General features: G+C 45.4%; 1 protein-coding gene across 1 annotated transcript in view; it reads left to right on the top strand.

Moving 5' to 3' along the window:
* LOC138468441 (zinc finger protein 271-like) overlaps positions 1–12,826 on the top strand; it is a 68,716-nt gene extending 55,890 nt beyond the window's left edge. The window contains exon 2 of the mRNA XM_069608995.1: positions 4,645–12,826. Within this exon, the coding sequence (XP_069465096.1) occupies positions 4,780–6,222 (1,443 nt within the window). The 5' untranslated portion in view covers positions 4,645–4,779 and the 3' untranslated portion in view covers positions 6,223–12,826. The remainder of the gene's footprint in view (positions 1–4,644) is intronic.
* The last annotated feature ends 1,186 nt before the right edge of the window (positions 12,827–14,012 follow it).

Raw genomic sequence — 14,012 nt, 5'->3', positions numbered from 1 at the left:
ATTTATGTGAATTTTCTGGCTCAGAGTTTACAGGATCATTTTGATTTATTGTCGATGTAACATTCAGAGTTGACAGACTTGTGCCAATATGTTTTTCTCTGCATCGCGCTGAAGGACTTTCTGGAGACTCTGGTTCTGCAAGTTGAGTCAATGATTCGTCCTGCACAAGTTGCGCTGATTGGACAGGCAGTTCAATAAAGGGACCATTATTTACATTATTGACGTCTATTTGTTGAGATGAGGGTGCATTCAATAATGGGAAAGTATTTTTCACAACAGGGCAGAAATCTCTAATATCTTTACTAGCAAGCTGAGTTTTAGCTCGCGTTTTAACACACGGTGTTAATGTAATTGATGTTGAAGATGAGGATTACATTTTTTTTGAGATTGCTTTTTAGTCTTGATGAGATGCCATCTGATGGAGTATTGGCATTCAGCACTGCTGAAGGCAAATTGGTTTTACACGTTTGAGGAATTGAGCTCATGCTTAATTTGCAATAATAGTTACTGATAACCCCAGATTATGTTAAAATGGGCATCTAGACGTGTTTGGTTGAAATGAAAGTGTGGGAATATTGTGAAGGAGTTTAAGACTTACATTAAAAAAGGTATAGCTGATTACCTGTTCGTGTACAGTAATGGATCAGTCCTACATGTGGTGCGCAGGTTGGGCGGGTATCCAAGAGGGATCAAAGAGGAGATTTCCTCCGCAGTCTCCCCCAGCGCCAAACAGCTGCGAAACAGTCGGCGCCCTTCACCCCTATCGGGCTTAACGCCGCAAGGGTGGCTCGAGCGTGATGATATGCTCTGGTGAAGTCACGTGATTGGTCACGTGCAGCCAATCAGTCCCGCCTCCTCCAGGAAGCAGGGCGGTGAAAATGAAATATGCTTTTCCAGCAAGAGCAGCGTTCGCAGTGCTGTGCAAAAGCTAAAAGCGTCCAAAGGCTAAAACACTCCTTCACTTTGTACCCAAACACACCGCTCAGGCGGCTCGAGCATGATGATATGCTCTGGTGAAGTCACGTGCTTGGTCACGTGCAGCCAATCAGTCCCGCTTCCTCCAGGAAGCAGGGCGGTGAAAACGAAATATGCTTTTCCAGCAAGAGCAGCGCTCGCAGTGCTGTGCAAAAGCTAAAAGCAGGTAAGCGTCCAAAGGCTAAAACACTCCTTCACTTTGTATCCAAACACACCGCTCGGGCGGCTCGAGCGTGATGATATGCTCTGGTGAAGTCACGTGATTGGTCACGTGCAGCCAATCAGTCCCGCCTCCTCCACGAAGCAGGGCAGTGAAAACGAAATATGCTTTTCCCAGCAAGAGCAGCGCTCACAGTGCTGTGCAAAAGCTAAAAGCAGGTAAGCGTCCAAACACCTGTCTACGTGAGTTCCGGAATGGTGCCCCTCATCAAATGGTCAATATCACATTTGATCTGCGCATGTTCTGGAGCATCGTGGTTGCCGGCCTGAAGCGATCACTGCTCCACAGCCCTCCTGTTCACCAGCAGCATGGACTTCTGGCCTCTGTAGTCCTGGAAAGAGGAAACTCCATCACCCGGCTTCTGAAGAACTGGGTCTGGCAAACACTCTGGTAGTAATCCTGCCCCAGGCTGAGAGGTAGTCCACATCCCGCTGTGACAGGGTCTGCTCCATGGCCCTGTCATTGTGTGTGTGTGTGTGTGTGTGTCTGTGTTTGTGTATTTGTTCCCTGCGTGCAACATGCTAAACTATATAGTAAGTAGTTTAGATATTTTAGTCATGCAGCTTCTCTCAGCTGATAGGGTGTACACATCCTGTTTACTTAAAATATGTAACAATCCCGATGGCTAAGGAAAGGGAGGAGGGCACCACTAGATAGTAAGAAATGTCTATACCTCTTATTAGAAGAGAATCTATAAAAATACTTTAGCCTGGAGCAGCCAGTCCATAAAGGATCCCTTAGCACCGGGATCTATTCAAACCAATATTCTCCAAAAAACAAAGTGGATCCACTTCGTTAGGAAAGGCGCTTCTCAGTTAGCCCCAATAAATGGTTGCTGTTTGTTGGATAAATGCTCATAGTAACAAAAACTTCTTAATTAAATGAATGTAAGACAGAAAATGTTTAATGCACATTTCTGAATTGTTGGATGAAAATCTTCTTAACAGATAACACATAGAGCATCCATCGAAAATTGTCCATAATACTGTGGTGTTAGTGCCAATGCATTTCGGTGAAAACCTTCATCAGGGCAGTATTACAGCTCAACATGATATATTGTATATTTATTCTATTAACAACAAATTTAACAATGTTATCGACAAAGGTTGCAAAATTCATTCAAATGTAACGAATGAAAAACACGTACCCATTCGTGAAAGCACATCCGTGTGGAAAATTGGAAACAAAAGGAAAGGCAATTCAATTAGTATTCTACGGTACTAAAGGGTGTGTAAGTAATTCAACAAGCTTACAGATACTCCATACCTTAATTGAGTCTCTGAACGCCTGGTTAACCTCGTCGCTTGTTAGCAAAACGTGGAAATCTGGAATGAATTATAGTTTTAGAACCAGGGGTAATCCCCTCATTAATTTAGACTAAGCTATAAATCCTAGAAATCCTAGGGAGTGTCAAAACTTACCTGACGGTTTGTAAGACGATTCAACCGCAAGTGCAGCGTCCAGCGCGCTTGCGGTGTGAATAATTGTGTATTTAAGGGTAACCATGGAGACGTAGCGAGGCGTCGTGGTCACGAGGAAGCAATCCCGATGGCTGCCATCCCCTTCCGTATCTGAGGTTCATGGTTGTGTGACACTACTACACATGTCAAACAGTCGCTCACAGTACCTGGACTTTATTTCATGCTCCAGAACACTTATGCTTTGGTTGCTGCGGTCTTTCTGCGTTGGCTCAGATTCTGTTGGGCCATCGCTGTTGTTTATGTTTGATTACAGATTTTATGTTTTCCTCTCTGTGTTTTTAATTATATTCTAATGATAATTTATGAATCCTTTGTACACTGTGTTAATCAATTGAACATTGTCAATTAGTGTAAAAGGTACTAAATGTATCCAAATGCACTTAATACAAAATACATTAAAAAAAAAGTTGTTATGAATGTGTAGTTGTTTAATTGTGTTGTGACTGATTAACTTGACTTTCTTGACTGTACTGAGTTCGTCACTAATGGGGCTAGGAAGAATGGGCAGGCCCCCCCTGCCAACACAAATGTACTTACCCTACCAGGACTCCACACAAGGAGTAAAAAGAAGAAAAGACAGTGGAAAAGGGACAGTTGGAAAAGAAAGGGAAAAGAAGAGACGGGTTGGGGGAGAGAAATTAAGAAGCACAAAGAGTGGTGTGTGTCACCTGGGGCCTCAAGGGGCCTTTAGAAGGCATCTGGGAATATGCTGGCCAAGCTGGCGAGCAGCACAACCTGGCATGCAGCAGGCCATGAAGGAAGCAAGTCCAGGGTTGTGTGGTGTGTGGCGCCATGGGTGATGAGTGATGGTGGCCTGTGGAACAGTCCACCTATACCATGGCCCGCCGGGGCAGGCGGTGAGGATTAATGTCCTCAGCGGGCATGAGAATGCAGAGGGAGCTGCTCGCACCACGGACGTTAGTGCGGTGAGAGACTTATCTGGAACCCAGCCGCGCGTCCGATATGTTCTGCTGCTCAGCACTGCAGTGTGCAGTTCGTTATAGGCTGCACCCAGGCTTGTGACATTGGGCGGATCAAAATGGAGAGCTTGTCATGCTCGGGAATACACTGCCATGGAGGAAACAAGGATTCTCATGACACTGAAACATGTATATAGCACCGCCATGGAGAAAGGTTGGGCTTCCTTAACCCTGAGTATCAAACACAGCACCGCCACATAGGAAATGTCGGCTTTCATAGCCCTAATTCTCAACACCAGCACTGACAGGAGGAAAGTAGGGCTGGTGCTTTCAGTTATGCCCTGCTACGGAGGCAGTTTGGTTTACCCGTGGTAGGCACCAGTAGAAGATCGGGGGGTTTGCAAAAAAGGAGTTAAAGAAGGACCAGACTGTGCACTAGTGGAGGACAGCCAATAAGGTACTGTAATTTGACTTTTCTAAATAGATGTTGACAGAGGTAGGCAGCTATATACTAATGATTAAGAGCAGACTGCAGCTGCCATTATTAAAGAAATACAAAGAACAGCAGAGAGGTTGTGGAAAAAGATGAAAGGTATGCCATGGAGGGGGAATCTCGGTGATGGTGACGTTGAGAACCTGTGCAAGGCTCATGTGGGGTCAGGTTTGGTTTTGATGGGTATCTCTTATCCTCAGGAAGAAAGAAGATGAACAATGAGGGCAAACCATGACAGGAAGTGTGTGAGTATAAACGACCGCAAGGGTTAAACCTCTGCTGTACTGTACCTTATTTCATAGCAGGAACCCCGGTTTGTGAACCATCGCTTTTGTTAATATCTTCAGTTGCAGAACTAGTCAGCGCTTCACTTCACCAGCTGGCCAGGATGGTGGGATGATTGCTGTATCTTGAGGGGCTAAATGCATAAAGTGTTATCCAGTATTTTACTGGGCAAGGCAGTCACATATTCACACAGCTCTACTCTGATTCCATTATTGTATAATCTGTACAGTAGCAGAAAATAATATCTGAAACCTTTGCTTTCTTCAACAGAGGGCAGAGCCAGCACTGAAAGCAGGAGTCTGGAAATGAGCATGAGAAGATGAGAAAGACACGGGCAGCGGCATTCCACTGAACCTACCCAGCAATCTACTTCCTACACCCTGCAATCCTTTAAGGACCCATGCAATGGAGGAAACATTTCCCTGCAGAGTTTGTGGAACGGGCTTCACTAACAGGCCCAAACTATGTGCACGCTTAAGTTCCCACACAGGTGAGAGACCATACAAGTGTACAGAGTGTGAGAAAAGTTTCAGGGTTTCCTCAACTTTAATAAACCACCAGAGAGTCCATACTGGGGTGAAGCCCTACAAGTGCAGAGAGTGCAAGAAAACCTACAGTCAGTCTTCAAATCTGATAAGCAATGAGAGTACCCACACCGGGGTGAAGCCCTTCAAATGCACAGAGTGCAAGAAAAGCTTCAGTCGATTTTCATCTCTGAGACGGCATCTCAGTATTCATACTGGGGAGAAGCCCTATAGATGTACAGAGTGCAAGAAAAGTTTCAGTCTCTCCTCTGCTCTGACAATCCATCAAAGGACCCATACTGGGGAGAAGCCCCATAAGTGCACAGAGTGCGAGAAAAGTTTCATTTGCTCTTCACATCTGATAAGTCATCAGAGGACACATACTGGGGTGAAGCCCTACAAGTGCAGAGAGTGCAATAAAACCTTCAGTCATTCCTCAAATCTAATAAGTCATGAGAGGGTCCACACTGCGGAGAAGCCCTTCAAATGCACAGAGTGCAAGAAAAGCTTCAGTCAACGTTCATCTTTGAGAAAGCATTTCAGCATTCATACTGGGGTAAAGCCCTATAACTGCACAGAGTGCAAGAAAACCTTCAGTCTCTCCTCGGCTCTGACAGTCCATCAAAGGACCCACACTGGGGAGAAGCCCTATAAGTGCACAGACTGCAAAAAAGGTTTCACTTGCTCCTCACATCTGATAAGTCATCAGAGGATCCATACTGGAGAGAAGCCTTTTGAGTGCACAGAGTGCAAGGCACACTTCAGCCATTCCTCAGATCTGGTAAGGCATCAAAGGATCCATACTGGAGAGAAGCCCTACAAGTGCACAGAATGTAAGAAAAGCTACAAGCAATTCTCACATTTGGTAACCCATCAGAGGATCCATACTGGGGTGAAGCCCTTCAAGTGCAGAGAGTGCGAGAAAACCTTCAGTCAGTCTACAAATCTGATAAGTCATGAGAGGGTGCACACTGGGGCGAAGCCCTTCAAATGCACAGAGTGCAAGAAAAGCTTCTGTCAATTTTCATCTCTGACATGGCATCTCAGAATTCATACTGGGGAGAAGCCCTACAAGTGCACAGAGTGCAGGAAAAGCTTTAGTCAATCCTCAACTCTGACAATCCATGAAAGGATCCATACTGGGGAGAAACCCTATAAGTGCACAGAGTGCAAGAAAGGTTTCATTTGCTCCTCAAATCTAATAAGCCATCAAAGAATCCATACAGGAGGGAAGCCTTTTGAGTGTACAGTGTGCAAAACAAACTTCAGTCGTTTCTCAGACCTGTTAAAGCATCAGAGGGTCCATACTGGCGAGAAGCCCTAAAAGTGCACAGAGTGAAAGAAAAGCTTCAGTGACCCCTCAAATCTGAAGGCACATCAGAATATTAATTTATCTAACAACTCAGGAGGACATCATAGTATGTAGGGGTTTGGTTTGGTTTGTTTTTTGTAAGGTGCCTAACCCAGAGGCATCTGGGCACTATGCATAGAAGTTGAGCGGGAGGGTGTTCCATTTTTTTGCAGCAAAAACGGGGAAACTAACCCCGCCTGCTCTTTGTTGCTTGAAGCGTGGGATGGTAGCGCAGTGCATCTGTGCTGTTCTAGAGGGCCGTGTTGTGGTGTGGCGGGTAATATTGATGGACAAGTAGATTGGCGCCTGGTTAGAAAAGCACTTGTTTTAAGGGAGATCTTTGTTTGATGTTGAGCTCATTTATTGAATGTCTGATGTCTGAGATGTGTTGTCTCGTAGGGATGTTCAAGGCTGCTCTAATGGCGTTGTTCTGCAGGACTGGCATTTTATTAAGGTTTTTTTGAGATGTGCCAAGATAAAGCGCATTACAATAGTCGAGCTTAGAGAGGACTACTACTCTTGCTATTGTGATGCAATTGGTTGTAGTCAGGTAAGGACGACAAGCAGCTATAAGCTTGCATGTGTAAGCTGAGGATGAAGCCATGGCGTTAGTTTGTCTCGTTAAAGTTAGTGCAGAATCGATGTAGATTCCCAGCGTTTTAACGACATTGGAGACTTTGATTATATTGCCGTCAATATTAAAGGAGGTGAATAACCCGTCCAGTTTCTTCAGATTGGCTGGAGAACCTAGGATGAGCAGCTCTGTTTTATCGTCATAAAGACAGAGCCCATGTTTCACCATCCGGGCTTGGATAGTGAGGTAAACGTCATTGTGAGTCCTACTATCCACAGTGTAGTCATCAGGGATGGGCATGAGTATCTGGGTGTCATCCGCATAATTAGTATAGGTGACACCCAGATAATCGAGTCCATCAAAGAGTGGCTTGGTGAAGACATTGTAGAGAGTAGGAGACACATAAGACCCCTGGGGGACCCCACAAATGACTGGAGTAGGTGTAGCAGAGGCTGAGGGCGCAAAGACCCTCATGAATCTGTTATTAAGGAATGACTCAATCTCGGCGTTTGCATGGTCTGAAAAGTTTGCAGCAGATGAGAGGTGTATGCATAGAATTTTATGGTTTTCCAAATCAAGTGCTGCTGATAAGTCAAGTAAGAGAAGCAAGGCAAGTTTCCCCTTGCCTTTCAGTGTCTGGATTTGTGTCTTACGGTCGATCAATGCTGTTTCAGTCCCATGTCTGTGTCTGATATGATATGATATGATATGGTATTTGTAACGCGCCTATACACAGGTGTTTCTGAAACCCGATTGTCTAAGGCCTAGCAAGTTATTATATTCAAGTTAATGTTTTATCTGCAAATAAGCTACTCGGTCCAGTATTTGTAGCAGAAAAGGTACCGTTGTAATAGGTCTATAGTTAGATGGATTGTTAGGGTCTAAGGATGTTTTTTTTAGAAGCGGGAGTCCCCATGCATCTTTCAAATTGTTGGGTACTATGCTGGATTTGAATGATGCATTAATGACAGATGTGATGAAGGGGGCCAGTTCCTTCACGGCCTCCTTGATGAGAGGAGCGGGACACGTGTCTCCTTGGCAATTAGATGGTTTAAGTTTCAGGATGACAGTCTCCACCTCTTTCCTGCTAGGAGGAGATGAGTGCTGAGTGGACTCAATATTAGTGATAAGAGGTTTTTTTGTTTCGATTTTATCTTGGAGTGCATTCTGTATATCCGTGCACCACAGCGTATCTTTGGTACAGGTGTCAGGAGGTGGTGCAGGTAATTCTAACTCTTTCAGAATATTAAAAGGTTCCTTAGGGCTAGACTTGGCTTTGGTTATGCAGTCATTGTAGTTATATTTTTTTGTTTGTAGTTAACGGAAGCTGCAGTGGGATTGTCTTTGTTTGCTGGGAATGGGATGCACTCCCATAATGCCTCAGATATTGTTTTCCGTTTCATGAGTGCTTTAAGCTGTGGTGCGTACCAGGTGCTGATGTGTGCGGAAGGTCTAGATTTGCGACGTTTAAGTGGCACTATTGTGTTGATAGCTTTGGTGATAGTACTATTGTACAGGTGAACTAAAGCTGTGAGATCTGAGAGAGTTCTGGTGGGGTTAATAATTGATTGGAGTAATGCTATTAGTTTCTCAATGGTCAGATTACGTATATTTCTAGTTGGTATGGCTGGTGCATGGTCTTGTGGCTTAGGTGGCGAAGAGTCTTTGATAGTGAACAGGATAAGATGGTGGTCGGTCCAGGCACAGATATCGATGTTGTAGTTTGTCGGCTAACCTATCTAAGGTTCTACCTTTATTGTGAGTTGGTTCAGTTATGTGGTGAAACCAAGTTCAGTGATTGTGTCCTTGAGGGCACAGGCTTTCATGTCTTTGGTGTCTTGAAGCCTAAATTGAAGTCTCCCAAGATGATGACTTGTGAGTTATTTTTGGTGTTATTGGATAGCAGGTGTGATATATCGTTTTCGAAGGAGGTGATTATTCCTGGTGGCCGGTATGTGAGGTGAATTGTGACAGTGGATGTAGTTGATATGGGTAATTTGATAGATAATAGTTCTGCTGACGGCATAGGTGGATTGTGGATATTTCTTAGACCTAGTGATGTTTTATAAATCAAGGCACTGCCTCCTCCTTTAGAGGGGTTTTCTGCTATGTCATCTCTGTCAGTTCGGATGATGGAATAGTTGTCTGGGATTGCAAGGGAAAGGGCTGGTCCAGAGGCTTTGTGAAGCCATGTCTCAGTGATGGCAACAAAATCGAGGTTGTGTAGTATTATAAAGTCGGCGCTATCTAGTGCGTGTGCCGGAAGGGATCTCGCATTGATGAGACCAGCTTTTATTGGAGGTACCATTTTGTCTTGTTTACTCTTGAGTAACCTTTGGCTGTGCTCAAATGCAGGTGGTGTAGTGGCTAGTTTGGCATGGGTGTGGGTTGCTCTAGTGTTGTCTTTTGTGATGGGGCAATGTGCCGTGGTGGGAGTCGGGGAGCTAAGTCTGTGATGTGTGGACCACGGTAAGGTGGGCGATGGTGTAGGTAAGGCTAGTTGAGGTGGCAGTGGTGTAGGTGTGGCTCGTTGAGTTGGCAGTGGTGTAGGTGTGGCTCATTGAGGTGGGCGATGGTGTAGGTAAGGCTAGTTGAGGTGGCAGTGGTGTAGGTGTGGCTTGTTGAGGTGGCAGTGGTGTAGGTGTGGCTCGTTGAGGTGGGCGATGGTGTAGGTAAGGCTAGTTGAGGTGGCAGTGGTGTAGGTGTGGCTCGTTGAGTTGGCAGTGGTGTAGGTGTGGCTCATTGAGGTGGGCGATGGTGTAGGTAAGGCTAGTTGAGGTGGCAGTGGTGTAGGTGTGGCTTGTTGAGGTGGCAGTGGTGTAGGTGTGGCTCGTTGAGGTGGGCGATGGTGTAGGTAAGGCTAGTTGAGGTGGCAGTGGTGTAGGTGTGGCTCATTGAGGTGGCAGTGGTGTAGGTGTGGGTCGTTGAGACTGCTGATCATTAGAATTTCTGAAAGCAGTGATGGCGTAAGGTGGTAAAGAAATGTTGTTGGCCAATACTTTAGCCATATGTTGGGCTTTCGGTTCGGTATGTAAACTTTGATGTACTGACCTATATGGGGGGATAGGTGCAATGTGTAGACATGATGGAAGAAATCTTGTTGGCTGTATAATGGCAGATGGTGGGAGGCTGGATGCTATAGATAGGCAGATGTGGGATCCTCTGAGGTTGGCATGGGGGTCCATCATATGTGACAGCTGAAAGAAAGCTGTAGTAAGTGCCAGTATAGGCAAATTCAAACCGATTGTGCAAATAGAGAAGAACGGTATGACTTGGAGAAATAGATGCATGTCTTGGACGATACCAACTACAAAAACTTGGATCCCACTGAATTGGTCGATCTCTATAATACAACCCTGAAGTACGCCATGGACACTATCGCCCCTGTTAAACTAAAAAAAGCCAAAGCTGCCGCCTGCCTCAATAATAGGTTGACTCCAGAACTTAAAATATTGAGAAACCTAAAAAGAGCAGCAGAATCCAACTGGCGTAAAGCTCCTTCCACACACAACAAGGCTTTGTTCTCCACTGCAGCAGCGACCTACAAATCTGCCATCCACACCACCAAAAAGGAAAAATCTATAACACCAGAATACTCAACGCCAAATCCAGGACTACAGAGCTATTCAGCATCCTAAGGGAAATGGAATCCCCAGCTCTGCCCTCATCGGACTGTACAAAAGATGCCGCCTGGTGCTCCAAAATTCAACAAGCCCTAGCGGACAAAATAGCCTCTCTCCAAACTAAAATAGAAGCCAAAAGAAATAGCCTTGCAAACAGCTCACCAGATAAAGCCCCTCCCAAGCCTCAACTCCCTCAGTGACCGCCATGTTCATTCTCCACCGTCACACCCGGGGAAGTGGAAGACATCATGAAAGGCCTTAAGGTGACACATGTCTGGCTCCTTTTATCAAGGATTGTGCCAAGGAATTATCTCCTTTCATTGCCACAATCATAATCGCCTCTTTTAAGACCAATCTCGTTCCCAAAAATGGGACATGCCTCTTCTAAAAAAGGCCAATCTAGACCCGAACACACCAACAAACTATAGGCTAATCACTACTGTCCCCTTCCTCTTAAAAATTCTGGATAGAGTTGCCTACCTACAAATCCAGAAACACCTGTAGGACAACAACCTATTTGGATGACGACAATCAGGTTTTCAGCGTAAGCATGCCACTGTGACCGCCCTCTGAAAATACAGATGGATGAGACGAGAGATAAAGGAAAATTGGCCATGCTCCTCTTGCTAGACCTCAACGCTGCATTTGACCTGGTTCTCCACCAGATCCTCACTGAACACTTAACCTCTGCAGCAGCCCTTTCCACTAACACTTCCTCTTGAATTAAATCATCCTTATCTAAACGCAAAACTAGAGTCTTCTTGCCCTCTGCATCTGCAAATCCAATCCCCGTCCTCTGCGGGATACCCTAAGGATCTTGTACAAATTCTTTACAAAGCTCCTATTCGACCGCCTTGACAACATGGGAGTCATCTACACAAATTACGCAGATGTCACCCAGGTTCTCATTGCGTTGTCAGGACACTACGCCAATGATACCAAACTAATTAACAACATCTATCTGGAAATACAGGCATGGATGGCGACACATAGCCTCTGCCTTAACGATGAGAAAAGCTCCTGATCGTAGGCATCCAAGCCTGTCGCAACAAACTTGACCCACAGTACACGTCTTTCATCATTGATGGAAATATAATGAAAGTGGCAAAAGAAATAAAAACGCTAGACGTCTACCTCGACTCCACCTTATCACTAAAAAACAAGTGAGTGCCATCACCTCAACAGCCAACACTAGCAAGCTCATCAATGCCTGTAAGTCTTATTTATCCCCGCCAACTGCACAACATTAGCTAGAGCCCTAGCTCTCTCCAAACTAGATTACTGCAACACGCTCTTCTCAGGAACTTCCAAACTGAATCTCAACAGACTACAAGTTTTACAAAATAACGCCTTAAGATCCACACTAAACATCCCCAGATCCAGCCACATCTCCAGCCACAGACAAAAAATCTAACTGGCCCCCAGTGCATGACAGAATCTCACTCTGCACCCTGGCAATCACCCACAAATGTATCTCCAATGCCGCAACGTTCTTCCTTACACCAAGCCACCGACCCACCAGATCATCCCAGACTCACCTCCTCACAGTTCCTAGATTCACGCTCAAAACTGCAGGCAGAGCCAGCTTCCCTGTACAAGCTGCTAACCTCTGGAACTCCCGACCACCCACCATTAGACTAGAACCATCCTTCAATGCCTTCAAAACCAGCGTCAAACTCTGGCTTACTGACAAGCCCATTAACTGATGAGTCCGCGCGATCCTGATCCTGCATCCCAGCCCCACTGTTTGGTTAGAATTCCGCTGTTTCTCATCATATTTGTACATATGTTGAAGACCAGACCAATATGTAACCCAGTTCCACCCATTTGCCATTGCTATGTATATCCTATTATGTAATTATGACTTTTGTCTGTAACATGTTACGTTTTCCAGCGCCCAGTTACCTCAGTGTTAGGTGCGCCATACAAATAATAAACAAATACAAAAATATGCGATATGATGACAGCAGTGACTAATATTGTTACTTGTGTGCATTGGTTTTCTGATGTTGCTCAAGTGGGGACATGATGTGGATGGGTTCTTTAAATCCAATGGGTGGGGGGGTTCAAGATTTCAATGTACTCCTTACCTTGAGCATAACATTATATCACAATAAAACGCAAAACAGGTGCAGAACTTGAGCGTCCATTTCATAACTAGGACACCTTTCTTCAAGCTGAAATGTTTCTTTGGTCTGTTCTGTGTGAGTGTAAATAAAGGTGAAATATACAAAGAATCTCAACATATCCTCTGTTGTGAGAGCCCTGCACTCTGGTCGAGTTTCCTCCTCTTCTCTTTTGCTTATTTCTCGGAATATTCTTCAGTAGGGGTATAGGAACACATGTAATACACTGGGCCTCATTACCACCCTGGCCGTACGGAGTGAACGGCACCGTAAAAGGAGCCGGCGCCGTTCACTCCGTACCGCTGCATTACGAGTTCCCCTTGCGGGACACGGTAAGCACGCCTGGGAAAACCAGGCGTGCTTACCGGGTCCCGCGAGGGGCAGAGGGAGCAAACAACGGGCCATCTCGTAATGGCCCGTTGTTTGCTCCCTCTCCCATTCCCATTCAGCCCTATGGGGGCTGAAATGGGAATGGGGCAGGACCGTGCCCGGATCCTTGGAGCGAGGAATTACCGGGCCTTCCAAACTTGGAATGGCCCGGTAAGTCCTCATTCTGAGGACCCGGACCCCGACTTGATTTCGGCGGCAGCCATGCCGCCAATAGCGGCATGGTTACCACCGAACTCGTAATGAGGGCCATTGTTTCCTTCTTAGTACATATACACATTTAATCAACAATTCATCCAATTCACATCACAAAGAAAACATCTATGAGCGATGTGATGTGGGCAATAATTTGTGCATCTGTACGAACACAAGCGACACAACAATATGTATTAAGAAGTGATGGGAATTCATTCTTTGTGAAGTGAACTGGACACATTTTCTAACAAATGTGTTAATGTCCTATGCAGGAAACATTTTTTTTTTCTTTATACATATCTTTCTTAATGCAAGGAGAAGTCATAAAGGAAGAGAATAATACACCATAGGAAAGCAGGGGGTACAGCAACAATGGGTCTGTTGCGATTGTTTGTAGATTTCATGTTGTGAGTGTTTCAGCAACAAAACCTGAATTCCTTCTGGCACAGAGCAGTCTCCATTTTGATTTAGTGCATCTCAAGGTGGACCCGGTGGGAAGGGAGAGAAGTGTGTTTAGACTCTTGTGTTTTCCTGCATTTCTGGAAAGGTGACACACAGCTGTTCTCCAGGGAGAGGCCTGAGTACCATTGGAGGGAACCCAGAGTTAGTTCCTGTCCTTTCTTCTCTAGCACCCACTTGTGGATTGGTGATACGTCCTCTTTTATTGGAACCTTTGCGACTAGTTTTTGGCAGTGATTGGCCAAGAGCGTCTGGTCGCCAGTCACGTGCATTCTACCAGAGGCTAATACCATGGCTACCATTCTGGGGAGCGTGGACAAGTACTGTACCCTGAGAGCCACGCAAGACATAGAATGAGGAACAACCAGACCTAGACAGCAGAGGTGGGGGTGGAGGGTG

Source organism: Ambystoma mexicanum, chromosome 4q, assembly GCF_040938575.1.
Source record: "Ambystoma mexicanum isolate Mex_15411 chromosome 4q, UKY_AmexF1_1, whole genome shotgun sequence".
Classification (NCBI taxonomy): Eukaryota; Metazoa; Chordata; class Amphibia; order Caudata; family Ambystomatidae; genus Ambystoma; species Ambystoma mexicanum.
The sequence above is the reverse complement of the archived record's forward strand: the minus strand, read 5'-3'. Positions and strand labels throughout refer to the sequence as shown.